Genomic DNA, 12,758 nt, shown 5'->3' with positions numbered 1-12,758 from the left:
TTTTGCAGATATATATATATATATTACAGTATATACACGTTTGTTTGAGCTTTGGGATGCACACCCTAATGCAATTGGCAGCACACACCTATGATTAAGGATGTAATTAAGTCACTGAACATTCGTATTCAGTTATTTCAGTTCCTCAGCCCTGAGGGTATTTGGCATTTTTAGTCATCTCCTCATTTCCCCCCCATTGCCTGGGCGGAGTTTCCTAGAAGTTTCTTTCAGTTTCATCTTAGTACCAATTCTCCATATTTGTTCTAGTGGGAAATATAGATCTTCCTCCTGAAAACGAGAACAAAGATGAATGTTGACAAGCTCCGAGAACACATCCTCTCCTACAGCCTCAATAACTGCCCCCTGGGCAACCAGGGCTTCAACCGAATTATTCTCCAGCTGTTTGGTTTCCTGGGACACGGCAAATCTTCCCTTATTAACTCCTGTAAGTATGTGCTTCAGGACAGGGAGAGGCCCTTCACCGAGTTTGCTGTGTCTGGGGCAGCACAAGGTGGGCTCACAATGGAGAGAAGATCTTACCCATTAACCCCCACCATCACCATTGTGGACAACAGAGGATGCTCCACACTCAACGGTTTTGAGACTGGAGAGATCTACGCACAACTGGGTGAGTTACATACACAATTTAACCATGTGGTTGTCTCTCCATCTGAAAATTGTAGCTTCCTGGGTGTCTCGCTGCCATCTTGGCTTCAATGTTTTCTTCTGGGTCACTGATAAGGAAAGAGCATAGACCTAAAGCCTTCTGAGACAGGAAATGAGTTCAGTTTCCATGACTCTGATTGTATTTACTTACTTTTTATCTCCTAATAATGTGAATTTAAATGAGAAACAACTACAGTCTAAGCAAGAACCTTTCTGCCGTATCTGAAAAGTGAGGTACAGTTTTTTTATTTTTTTTTTTTACATTCAATTTTATTTAAATTTTTAAGTTGAGATGGTGCAGGAAAGGGACGAAGACTTCCGAAAAAACTGCAGACATGATACAAGAGATGGTCAGAGAATGCAGACATGATACAGGAGATGGACAGAGACTGCAGACATGATACAGGAGATGGTCAGAGACTGCAGACATAGTACAGGAGATGGTCAGAGACTGCAGACATGATACAGGGGATGGTCAGAGACTGCAGACATAGTACAGGAGATGGTCACAGACTGCAGACATGATACAGGAGATGATCAGAGGCTCCAGATATGATACAGGAGATGGTCAGAGACTGTAGATATGATACAAGAGATGGTCAGAGACTGCAGACATGATACAGGAGATGGTCAGAGACTGCAGACAGGATACAAGAAATGGTTAGAGACTGCAGACATGATACAGGAGATGATCAGAGGCTCCAGATATGATACAGGAGATGGTCAGAGACTGTAGATATGATACAAGAGATGGTCAGAGACTGCAGACATGATACAGGAGATGGTCAGAGACTGCAGACAGGATACAAGAGATGGTTAGAGACTGCAGACATGATACAAGAGATGGTCAGAGACTGCAGACATAGTACAGGAGATGGTCAGAGACTGCAGACATAGTACAGGAGATGGTCAGAGACTGCAGACATAGTACAGGAGATGGTCAGAGACTGCAGACATAGTACAGGAGATGGTCTGAGACTGCAGACATAATACAGGAGATGGAGAGAGACTGCAGATATGATACATGGGATGGTCAGAGACTGCAGACATAGTACAGGAGATGGTCAGAGACTGTAGATATGATACAAGAGATGGTCAGAGACTGCAGACATGATACAGGAGATGGTCAGAGACTGCAGACAGGATACAAGAGATGGTCAGAGACTGCAGACATGATACAGGAGATGGTCAGAGACTGCAGACATGATACAGGAGATGGTCAGAGACTGCAGACATGATACAGGAGATGATCAGAGACTGCAGACATAGTACAGAAGATGGTCAGAGACTGCAGACATAGTACAGGAGATGGTCAGAGACTGCAGACATGATACAGGAGATGGTCAGAGACTGCAGACATGATACAGGAGATGATCAGAGACTGCAGACATAGTACAGAAGATGGTCAGAGACTGCAGACATAGTACAGGAGATGGTCAGAGACTGCAGACATAGTACAGAAGATGGTCAGAGACTGCAGACATAGTACAGGAGATGGTCAGAGACTGCAGACATAATACAGGAGATGGACAGAGACTGCAGATATGATACATGGGATGGTCAGAGACTGCAGACATGATACAGGAGATGGTCAGAGACTGCAGACATAGTACAGGAGATGGTCAGAGACTGCAGACATAGTACAGAAGATGGTCAGAGACTGCAGACATAGTACAGAAGATAGTCAGAGACTGCAGACATAGTACAGGAGATGGTCAGAGACTGCAGACATAATACAGGAGATGGACAGAGACTGGAGATATGATACATGGGATGGTCAGAGACTGCAGACATGATACAGGAGATGGTCAGAGACTGCAGACATAGTACAGGAGATGGTCAGAGACTGCAGACATAATACAGGAGATGGACAGAGACTGCAATTATGATACATGGGATGGTCAGAGACTGCAGACATGATACAGGAGATGGTCAGAGACTGCAGACATACTACAGGAGATGGTCAGAGACTGCAGACATAATACAGGAGATGGACAGAGACTGCAGATATGATACATGGGATGGTCAGAGACTGCAGACATGATACAGGAGATGGTCAGAGACTGCAGACATGATACAGGAGATGGTCAGAGACTGCAGACATAGTACAGGAGATGGTCAGAGACTGCAGACATAGTACAGGAGATGGTCAGAGCCTGCAGACATGATACAGGAGATGGTCAGAGACTGCAGACATAGTACAGGAGATGGTCAGAGACTGCAGACATGATACAGGAGATGGTCAGAGACAGCAGACATGATACAGGAGATGGTCAGAGACTGCAGACATGATACAAGAGATGGTAAGAGACTGCAGACATGATACAGGAGATGGTCAGAGACTGCAGACATAATACAGGAGATGGTCAGAGACTGCAGACATAGTACAGGAGATGGTCAGAGACTGCAGACATAGTACAGGAGATGGTCAGAGACTGCAGACATAGTACATGAGATGGTCAGAGACTGCAGACATAGTACAGGAGATGGTCAGAGACTGCAGAGATAGTACAGAAGATGGTCAGAGACTGCAGACATAATACAGGAGATGGACAGAGACTGCAGATATGATACATGGGATGGTCAGAGACTGCAGACATGATACAGGAGATGGTCAGAGACTCCAGACATACTACAGGAGATGGTCAGAGACTGCAGACATAATACAGGAGATGGACAGAGACTGCAGATATGATACATGGGATGGTCAGAGACTGCAGACATGATACAGGAGATGGTCAGAGACTGCAGACATGATACAGGAGATGGTCAGAGACTGCAGACATGATACAGGAGATGGTCAGAGACTGCAGACATGATACAGGAGATGGTCAGAGACTGCAGACATAGTACAGGAGATGGTCAGAGACTGCAGACATAGTACAGGAGATGGTCAGAGACTGCAGACATGATACAGGAGATGGTCAGAGACAGCAGACATGATACAGGAGATGGTCAGAGACTGCAGACACGATACAGGTGATGATCAGAGACTGCAGACATAGTACACGAGATGGTCAGAGACTGCAGACATAGTAGAGGAGATGGTCAGAGACTGCAGACATAGTACAGGAGATGGTCAGAGACTGCAGACATGATACAGGAAATGGTCAGAGACTGCAGACATAGTACAGGAGATGGTCAGAGACTGCAAACATGATACAGGAGATGGTCAGAGACTGCATACATGATACAGGAGATGGTCAGAGACTGCAGACATGATACAGGAGATGGTCAGAGACTGCAGACATAGTACAGGAGATGGTCAGAGACTGCAGACATAGTACAGGAGATGGTCAGAGACTGCAGACATAGTACAGGAGATGGTCTGAGACTGCAGACATGGTACAGGAGATGGTCAGAGACTGCAGACATAGTACAGGAGATGGTCAGAGACTGCAGACATAGTACAGGAGATGGTCAGAGACTGCAGACATGATACAGGAGACGGTCAGAGACTGCAGACATGATACAGGAGACAGTCAGAGACTGCAGACATGATACAAGAGATGGTCAGAGACTGCAGGTAGCCTTAGTGTCAGACTATTCACTGCAATATTATGGCAGTCCCGCATGATTACTAGTAAAAAAATTTAAAAATAAAAAGAAATTCCAGTATATGTACCATAGTTTATAGACACTTTAACTTTTGCAGAAACCAATCAATATACGCTTATTAGGATTTTTAACAAAAATAGGTAGCAGAATACATATTGACCTAAATTTATGAAGACATTTGTTTTTTTTATAAAATTTTTTAATTGCATATGTTTTATAGCAGAAAGTTAAAAATATTGGGGTTTTTTCTTTGTTTTTTGATATTGTCGCTCTTTTTTTTAGCGCAAAAATAAAAACCGCAGAGGTGGTCAAATACCACCAAAAGAAAGCTCTATTTGTGGGAATAAAAGAACATAAATGTCTTTTTTTTCAGCGTAGGCACGACCGTGCACTTGTCAGTTAAAGTAACTTAGTACCGTATCACAAAAAAATGGCCTGGTCATGAAGGGGGGTAAATCTTCCAGAGGTCAAGTGGTTAAGTACCTTCTGGTGCCAAAACCAATTGTTTACTATAACATTAATGATACCTAAATCTTCTCTCTCTCTCTCTCTCTCTCGCAGTCATTTCACATTGTTTTTCTTTTTTTTTGGTGGGGGGGTTCTTCAGGAAATTTTATCCCTCTTGATATGAAAGTTGAGTGGACACAGGGGTTTGAGGAAATGCTGACCCGGTTGGAAGACTCGGAAGTGGAGCCAAATTTCAGGGATATTATTGTGCCGATATTCGTTTACAGGTGAGCAGAGAAAAGTATTTGAGATTTTGCTGTTGTGATTAGTATTGCCATTTATGATGGGCCAGAGGAGAGGTGATACTTGGTTTTACCAGGAGGTGGTGCTAGAAGACTAGAAACAAAAATAACACATTTCTGGCATGCTGCATCTAATGCCGCGTACACACGAGCGGACTTTTCAACCGGACTGGTCCGATGGACCGAATCCGGCGGACAATCCAACCGTGTGTGGGCTTCATCGGACCTTCAGCGGACTTTTCCAGTCGCAAATCTGACGGACTTTAGATTTGGAACATGTTTCAAATCTTTACGTCAGAACTCTGCCGGACCCAGAAATCCGCTCGTCTGTATGCTAGTCCGACGGACGAAAACAGACGCTAGGGCAGCTATTGGCTACTGGCTATCAATTTCCTTATTTTAGTCCGGTGTACGTCATCACGTACGAATCTGTCGGACTTTGGTGTGATCGTGTGTAGGCAAGTCTGTTTGTTCGGAAAGTCCGTTGGAAGTCTGCCCAAAGTCCGTCGGATAGACCGTTGGACCAGTCTGGTCGAAAAGTACGCTCGTGTGTATGTGGCATTACGTGAAAAATATAACTAATGTTAGGTCCACTTTGGGGACCAAAAATGAGTTGGTTGAACTTGTTTGTATAGATTTTATCAGTTCTGCTCATGGGGGTTTATCATATCTGTGCTTTTTACAGTGTGAGGAGGGATGTCGCCCCCGCAGAAGCCCAAGAGATAAATACTTTCCTTACCAACTGCCACAATTTAACAGGTACGGAACGTCTATAATCCAACATTCTCCATCCTCAGATACTCAACCCTGAAGCACATCAGATTACATCTACCATGGTGGTAATGTGGTAACTGGTTATGCCCAAAGCTTTTATCAGTTTTGAGTGGTCTTGGCCTTTCAGAAGAAGACTGGGACTAAAATACATATTGTAAATCCACATTTCTTGTTTTTTTTTAATATCTCAATATTTTTATTAAAAAGATCTGGTATCAACAGAAATAAAATTTGAACAAAGTCAGTTTTCTCAGGATGTCCTCATAGCAAGATACAGATAAATAACGTATGAACAGAGAAAATATGCAAAATCCAAGATCAGAAAAAAAGGACATACAGTAGTCATAAAATGGTCTCAGGTTGATATTCAAAACTTAGTTGTACTATCCCAGACATCTCAAGTCTCCCGCGACTCGCGGGATACTCCCGCATTTTACGGCAGGCTCACGGACACCCGCGAGTGCGGCATCTCCCGGCGGAGCCTGCACTGCCACTCAGCCTGGAGCAATCACAAACAGTGGGTGTCATGCAGCTGCAGTCTTAACTGTCCGGTGACCGTCCAAAGCCCCGCCTCTTCATTAATGATAAACGGAACAATAATTCAATTTCCTAGCATTGTATCATTGTTCCGTTGACCGTCTATCATGGATGAGGAGGTGGGGCTTTGTTACAGCAGACGGCTGCCGAATAGTTAAGACTGCAGCTGCGTGACACAGCGGGTGACACCCGCTGTGTGTAATCAAGGTACTGGTGAGGCTGCAGATGGGCACTGATGAGGATACAGATGGGCACTGATGAGGATACAGATGGGCACAGTGAGGCTGCAGATGGGCACAGTGAGGCTGCAGATGGGCACTGATGAAGATACAGATGGGCACAGTGAGGCTGCAGATGGGCACTGATGAGAATACAGATGGGCAGGCTGCATTGTTGATACAGTGAGGCTGCAGATGGGCACAGTGAGGCTACAGATGGGCACAGTGAGGCTGCAGATGGGCACTGATGAAGATACTGATGGGCACAGTGAGGCTGCATTGTTGGCACAGTAAGGCTGCAGATGGGCACTGATGAGAATACAGATGGGCACAGTGAGGCTGCAGATGGGCACAGTGAGGCTGCAGATGGGCACTGATGAAAATACAGATGGGCACAGTGAGGCTGCATTGTTGACACTAATGGGGCTGCAGATGGGCACAGTGAGGCTGCAGATAGGCACAGTGAGGCTGCAGATGGGCAGTGATGAAGATACTGATGGGCACAGTGAGGCTGCATTGTTGACACAGTGAGACTGCAGATGGGCACAGTGAGGCTGCATTGTTCGCACAGTAAGGCTGCAGATGGGCACTGATGAGAATACAGATGGGCACAGTGAGGCTGCAGATGGGCACAGTGAGGCTGCAGATGGGCACTGATGAAAATACAGATGGGCACAGTGAGGCTGCATTGTTGACACTAATGGGGCTGCAGATGGGCACAGTGAGGCTGCATTGATGACTCAGTGAGGCTGCAGATGGGGACTGATGAGGATACAGATGGGCAGGCTGCATTGTTGGTACAGTGAGGCTACAGATAGGCACAGTGAGGCTGCAGATAGGCACAGTGAGGCTGCAGATGGGCAGTGATGAAGATACTGATGGGCACAGTGAGGCTGCATTGTTGACACAGTGAGACTGCAGATGGGCACAGTGAGGCTGCAGATGGGCACCGATGAGAATACAGATGGGCACAGTGAGGCTGCAGATGGGCACTGAGCGAATTAGTATTTGCTATTATCCTCCTGCTTCTCTTCCTGGCCAATCAGGAAGCGTGTCTTAAAACCGGATGAGAAGTGACCGGATTGGCCAGTAGGAGAAGCATGGGGGAAGCCGCTGAGGTGGAGAAGCCATGGGGAAGCTGCCGAAGCTGCCAAAGAGGAGAAGTAGTGGGGAAGCAGCTGAAGCCGCCCGCGACCTGGATGTGGTGAGAAGTGTGGGACAACCAATCTAGGGGAGTGGAGGGGGGGCAGTTGGGAGGTTTGTTTGCCGCCCCCCCAAAAAATGGAGCACCAGACGCCACTGAGGTTAAATACCCGGATCCAGAACCTAGTCACAAGAGGGCATTGCCCCCAGACATGCTGCATCGTCCCCAAGGTGCATTTCATTTTAATCAGTTCTGCTCCAATCCCTGTACACCAATTATGATCACAGCAATTTTTACATTTCCGCTATCAGCCCATTGATTTGGCAATAACTTTGCCAATACTTGGAAGAGAAGTGTGGGATTAGAAAAAAATAAACAATCGCACTCACCTATGTAGATGCAACGTCTACACAGAAAATTGAGAGATCAATGGTAGCTGATCGCTCAGTTTTCAGGACCGCTCTGAGCACAGAGTAGTGACTCTCATTCTCTCCAGCGATCACTGGAGTGCCGGGCTGTAGAGGAGGCGGGAGTGACTGGCTCAGGCTCTTAGTGGCGCACTGAGCGGCTGAGCCAGCTGCCGGTGAAGAATTTGCGCTAATCCCGAAATTAGTGTGGGGATCCCTCGAGAGTCTGAACTGGCTCTGTGATGTCAGCTGACAGCGGGCTTTAGAAGGACTAAGTGCACTCCTGTGACCAACAGAAGAAGTATGACCAATAGAACTTTCATCATACTTCTACTTTAACATTGTGACAATGGCAATTTCAGCCTCAGGCATCTTTGAGATTTTCCAGCTTGCAGCACAGCAATCTAAGTACCAGCAGACTGATAGCGATCGACACCGGGGTCAGTCAACATTTTACACACACAAAAAAGCTTGTAGGCAGCTGCAGTCTATTTTTTTTCACTGCAGGTGGCATTGACCACAGCGGCATTGCAGTTGGAGGGGAAGTCGAGAGAAACATGGTTCCCCTATGGTTTTCTGGATAATTGGGGAAGCTATTTGATTGGATGTCACCCCACATGACTGTAGCAAGCATCTTGGGTCAGGCAGAGCCTATTTAAGGCCCTGGCTCCAAGGCTTGGCATGCATTTCTTGTGTGGGTAGGGTAAGGACAGGTCATTGTCTGACAGGGACAGTGATTAGCGGTAGGGAGAGGTTCCAGATGAGTAGGGAAAACATAGGGACACGTGATCCTTCATGGAGACCTCCCCGCTTGGGCAAGAACCGGCCAGGCTGAATTCGGCCCCTTAAGACAGACACCATCAGTACATCGGAGACCAGCTCTACTACACATTGCTGTTGCATTCTGTAAAGGTTTCTGGTTGGGTGTCTTCCTGCCGGGCTTGGCGTCGGGGGGCGAGACCGAGTCCGGCATTCTGTGTCTATGGACGCAAATGCTGGACTTGGGAGCGCACCCACAAGGTAACCCCCAGGGAGAGTGCTTTTCCCAGGGGGTTTACCAATGCGAGGAGGAGCCGCGAGCACCCCTCGGGGACCCCAGAAGAGGAGGATCGGGGCCACACTGTGCAAAACGAACTGCACAGTGGAGGTAAGTATGATATGTTTGTTATTTAAAAAAAACAAAACACTAAGGTTTACAATCACTTTAAGTTCTGGTTTAGGAAGACTGGAACTAAAATAGAGCCTAAAAAGCAGGTTGCCTACATACCGTACAATCCACCTCTTATGGTGCTGTCATTTTACACTACCTAGGGGGTCACAGCAATTTTTCAACATATTGATTCAGCATTATCTTTGTCATTACTAATGATTATGACAATGGCACTCACAGCCTCGCCCTTTATTCAGATTACCTTACCGTTCACAGGATCTGCTGTAACAAGTCTGACTTTTAAGAAACTTTTATAACACATGCTGTCACGCCAGACAGGGATATAACAGGGGTTTCAACCTTTTAATTCAGCAATAACTGTCATTAAAGATTAGTACTAAACACATTGGTTATGTGTAATGGTGTGCATCCCATTACTGACAGGTGGTTGCTTTTGCTAAAATCTTCCCCTTCCTGCAACCTTCACAGGCACTGGATATTGCTCTGACCATCTATCTTCCAAACCTCATTAAAAGATTACAATAGAAAGCAACAGTATCATTTTCAGAAAATGTCCACCTTTTATTACTAAAAAGTCACGCTTGCTCTCCAGTCTGTGACTTTGGGCTGAGATTGTGTCATCAGTCTGCTGCAGGCAGGAGGAAGCATTTTCCTCGGTCTCCTCTCCCTTAGTGATTAGACTAAAAAATTGTAACATTGATGCAAATCAAGGTGAGGGACTGCAGCAGGGGCTTATCTGTGTCATACACAAGAATATATATGATTGTGTCACCCCCCCCTGCCTGCATCTCAGTCTAGGAAGCAGATGGTGCCTGAACAAAGATGGCTCCATCCTTCTGGAGAGAAAAGCATAAGAAGGCATTGTTGAGGGGGAGTACTGTGAACTCTGTGAGAGGTATTAACTTAGAATCATAGGTGTGTGCAGCCTATTGCATTAGGGTGTGCACCCCAAAGCTCAAAACACACCTTTCTCTGCAGCCTTTAGCTGCATCGGACAGTGAATGAATAGGAAGTGTTCTGTGCTGAGCGGATTCCTATTTATTCACAAACTGAAGCATACTAAACACAGTTTAGCATGCTTCAGTTGTGAATGAACACAGTGAGTGAGTGTTTTCACTGTTTTCATTTAGATAAGGAAGGGGTCAGTAAATTACATATTTACTAGCCCCTTTCCTTGCTCTCCATCCTGAAACACACCTGGAACACCCCTGTGCACACCCATGCTGAACGTAACATAATCAATTCCACTTTAAACTACTTCTGGCTGCTCAAACTGAAGGTAATAGTCTTCTCTGTCCTCAGGAATATTCCCAATCGTCGTCCTCACCCACAAGACAAGCGGTAACTTCACCAAGTTCCGTGACCTGTTTGAAGGGATGGGGGCGGAGGAGATCATTGCCGTCGAGAACTACACAGCCGAGGACCACACCGAGACCCGGGGAAGACACTTTCAATTCCTGAACCTGATGTACAAAGTTCTGGAAGATGTCGACTTTAAAATGCAGAAGCCAATCAACCCGAAAAAAGAACGGGCCAAACATAAAACATTTCTCTTTTCTTTCTTGCATACCAGGAAGTAGCATCAAGATAATTATTCTCTATTAACTCGCCACTTTGTTTTCCAAACTGCTGGAATCTTCTATCAACATGGTACGTAGTATGTAGTATCAACATATTTCATTAAAATTCTTATATTATGTGCTATAACGGTATTTGGTTTGTTTTTTTTGCAAGTTAATGTAAAAATGTTATTGTGTGTAACTCATTAGATGATTCTAACATGTGGGCTGGGCTTTCTATTGCCTGCACGCTTTTTGGTATCCTCTGCAGATTGACTAACTACGGGCTAATTCACACAGTGTGTGGTGACAGAGGTTTTACTGCATTGTAAAACATATGTCACCGCAAGGACACACAGGAAACAATTGCTTCCTATGTGTAGAATGCACACTGCAACGCAGCCTAGGGCTACACTGCAGCATGCTGCAATAACAACGCATCGTATCACAACGCATCGTACAGAATCCCATGGCACTGTATGGCAGCGCAGCAAATTCTGCTGTACAACCCCATGAATGAAGTGTATGCTTTGTACACTTCAAACAGTGGTGGCTGGTGTACCATTTTTTTTGGGGGGGGGGGGGGCAAACAAACCACCCACCACCCCCCTGTTCAGTCGGACGGTCCACCATCAGTAAAACCTCCCACCCCCCTATCACTTACTTGTTTGTCTGCCCAAGAGCCCCGCACTTACCCCATCTAGGTCGCCAGCAGCTTCGGCTCCTTCCTGCGTCTCCTCCTCCATGGCGACTTCCTCCTCGGCAGCCAATACGGTCGCTTCTCCTCTCGGCCAATTGACCAAGACCCACTTTCTGATTGGCCAGGAGGAGAAGCAGGAAGACAATAGCGAGTATTAACCCCCAGCCCACCCTTTTTTTGAAGCCTATTAGAGCCTCAGACTCTAATCATGTGCTTTTAAAAAAAATAAAAAATACACTGAAATCCAAGCGTCATGGCACCCTGCATGTAGATTAGGGGCTGGGCGCATGGATTAGGGGGGCGGCGCCCCTAATGGAGCTGCCGCCACTGACTTCAAATAAAGTTTGTACAAATAAAAAGTGTGAAACTCACACTACACTCCCCTCCACCACAGCTGTGAATTCCAGTGTGAAGCCTAAGACTTTTTTTCCTTGGTTAAAATCTCCCTCAGGCCTTCAGTCTTGCATAGTTGTACCAGCTCCTTTCCTGGATTGAAATGTCTTCCTCTGATTTCATTTCACACTGTGAGCTCCTCACATTATGGTCGGCAGTAATTAGGACATAATAGTTCACTTTTAAAGTTTTTCTGTTATAAAAAAAATATTCGCTATGCAAACAATCATAAACAAATAAACATAGTGTCCTTGAAAAAACAAGTCCACCCAGTAATTAGGACATACTAAGAGACCACTCACTAAGAGGATTAGGGAGCATGTATACAATATCTGAAAACATTGTCTAATTTTTCAGTGTGCCATATTAAAGATCCAAGAGGACTGCGCTTTTGGGGGAGAGAGAAATATAAGAAACAAGTGGGGGATTAATAAGATAAAAGAATTCTGTAAAAAAAAGAATCCAAATGGATACAGGAGATACAAACACTAGTACCAAGGGGTCTTAACATAGAGTTTGATTCAAACTGTTTTACTAATAGCTTTTAAGTTTTAATATGGAGTGTCTAATGATATACATATAGGGCTTGTGAAGACTGTGGAGACACCAAAAGGTGCTAATAGATATACTGAATATTTTAAAACCGTTGTTATTTTTTTAAAGATCAGGCCTTTTTTGGAACTTTTTGCTTACAGGTTTAAATTACTATTTTTTGCTAGAAAATTACTTAGAACCCCCAAACATTGTATATTTTTTGTTAGCAGAGACCCTAGAGAATAAAAGGGCAATTGTTACAATATTTTATATCACACCGTATTTATGCAGCGGTCTTACAAATGCGTTTTTTTAGGAAGAAATATACTTTGTTTGAATAATTAAAAA

The 12,758-nt window shown here is 45.1% G+C and overlaps 1 protein-coding gene across 1 annotated transcript; it reads left to right on the top strand.

The window, feature by feature from the left end:
* Nucleotides 1–201: 201 nt before the first annotated feature.
* On the top strand, nt 202–10,931 carry LOC141148196 (uncharacterized). The gene is made up of 4 exons (XM_073635408.1): nt 202–628; nt 4,832–4,958; nt 5,659–5,732; nt 10,527–10,931. The coding sequence occupies exons 1-4, from the start codon at nt 307–309 to the stop codon at nt 10,802–10,804; spliced, it is 801 nt and encodes a 266-aa protein (XP_073491509.1). The 5' UTR covers nt 202–306; the 3' UTR covers nt 10,805–10,931.
* The last annotated feature ends 1,827 nt before the right edge of the window (nt 10,932–12,758 follow it).

This window comes from Aquarana catesbeiana, linkage group LG06, assembly GCF_042186555.1.
Source record: "Aquarana catesbeiana isolate 2022-GZ linkage group LG06, ASM4218655v1, whole genome shotgun sequence".
In the NCBI taxonomy this organism is placed as follows: domain Eukaryota; kingdom Metazoa; phylum Chordata; class Amphibia; order Anura; family Ranidae; genus Aquarana; species Aquarana catesbeiana.
The sequence above is the reverse complement of the archived record's forward strand: the minus strand, read 5'-3'. Positions and strand labels throughout refer to the sequence as shown.

Bases quoted from the DNA above. Each gene is read 5' to 3' on its own strand.
- LOC141148196 (XM_073635408.1), top strand. From the start codon at position 307: ATGAATGTTGACAAGCTCCGAGAACACATCCTCTCCTACAGCCTCAAT. The intron at 629-4,831 runs GTGAGTTACATA...GGGGTTCTTCAG, and splicing joins AGAGATCTACGCACAACTGG to GAAATTTTATCCCTCTTGAT. The intron at 5,733-10,526 runs GTACGGAACGTC...CTCTGTCCTCAG, and splicing joins CAACTGCCACAATTTAACAG to GAATATTCCCAATCGTCGTC.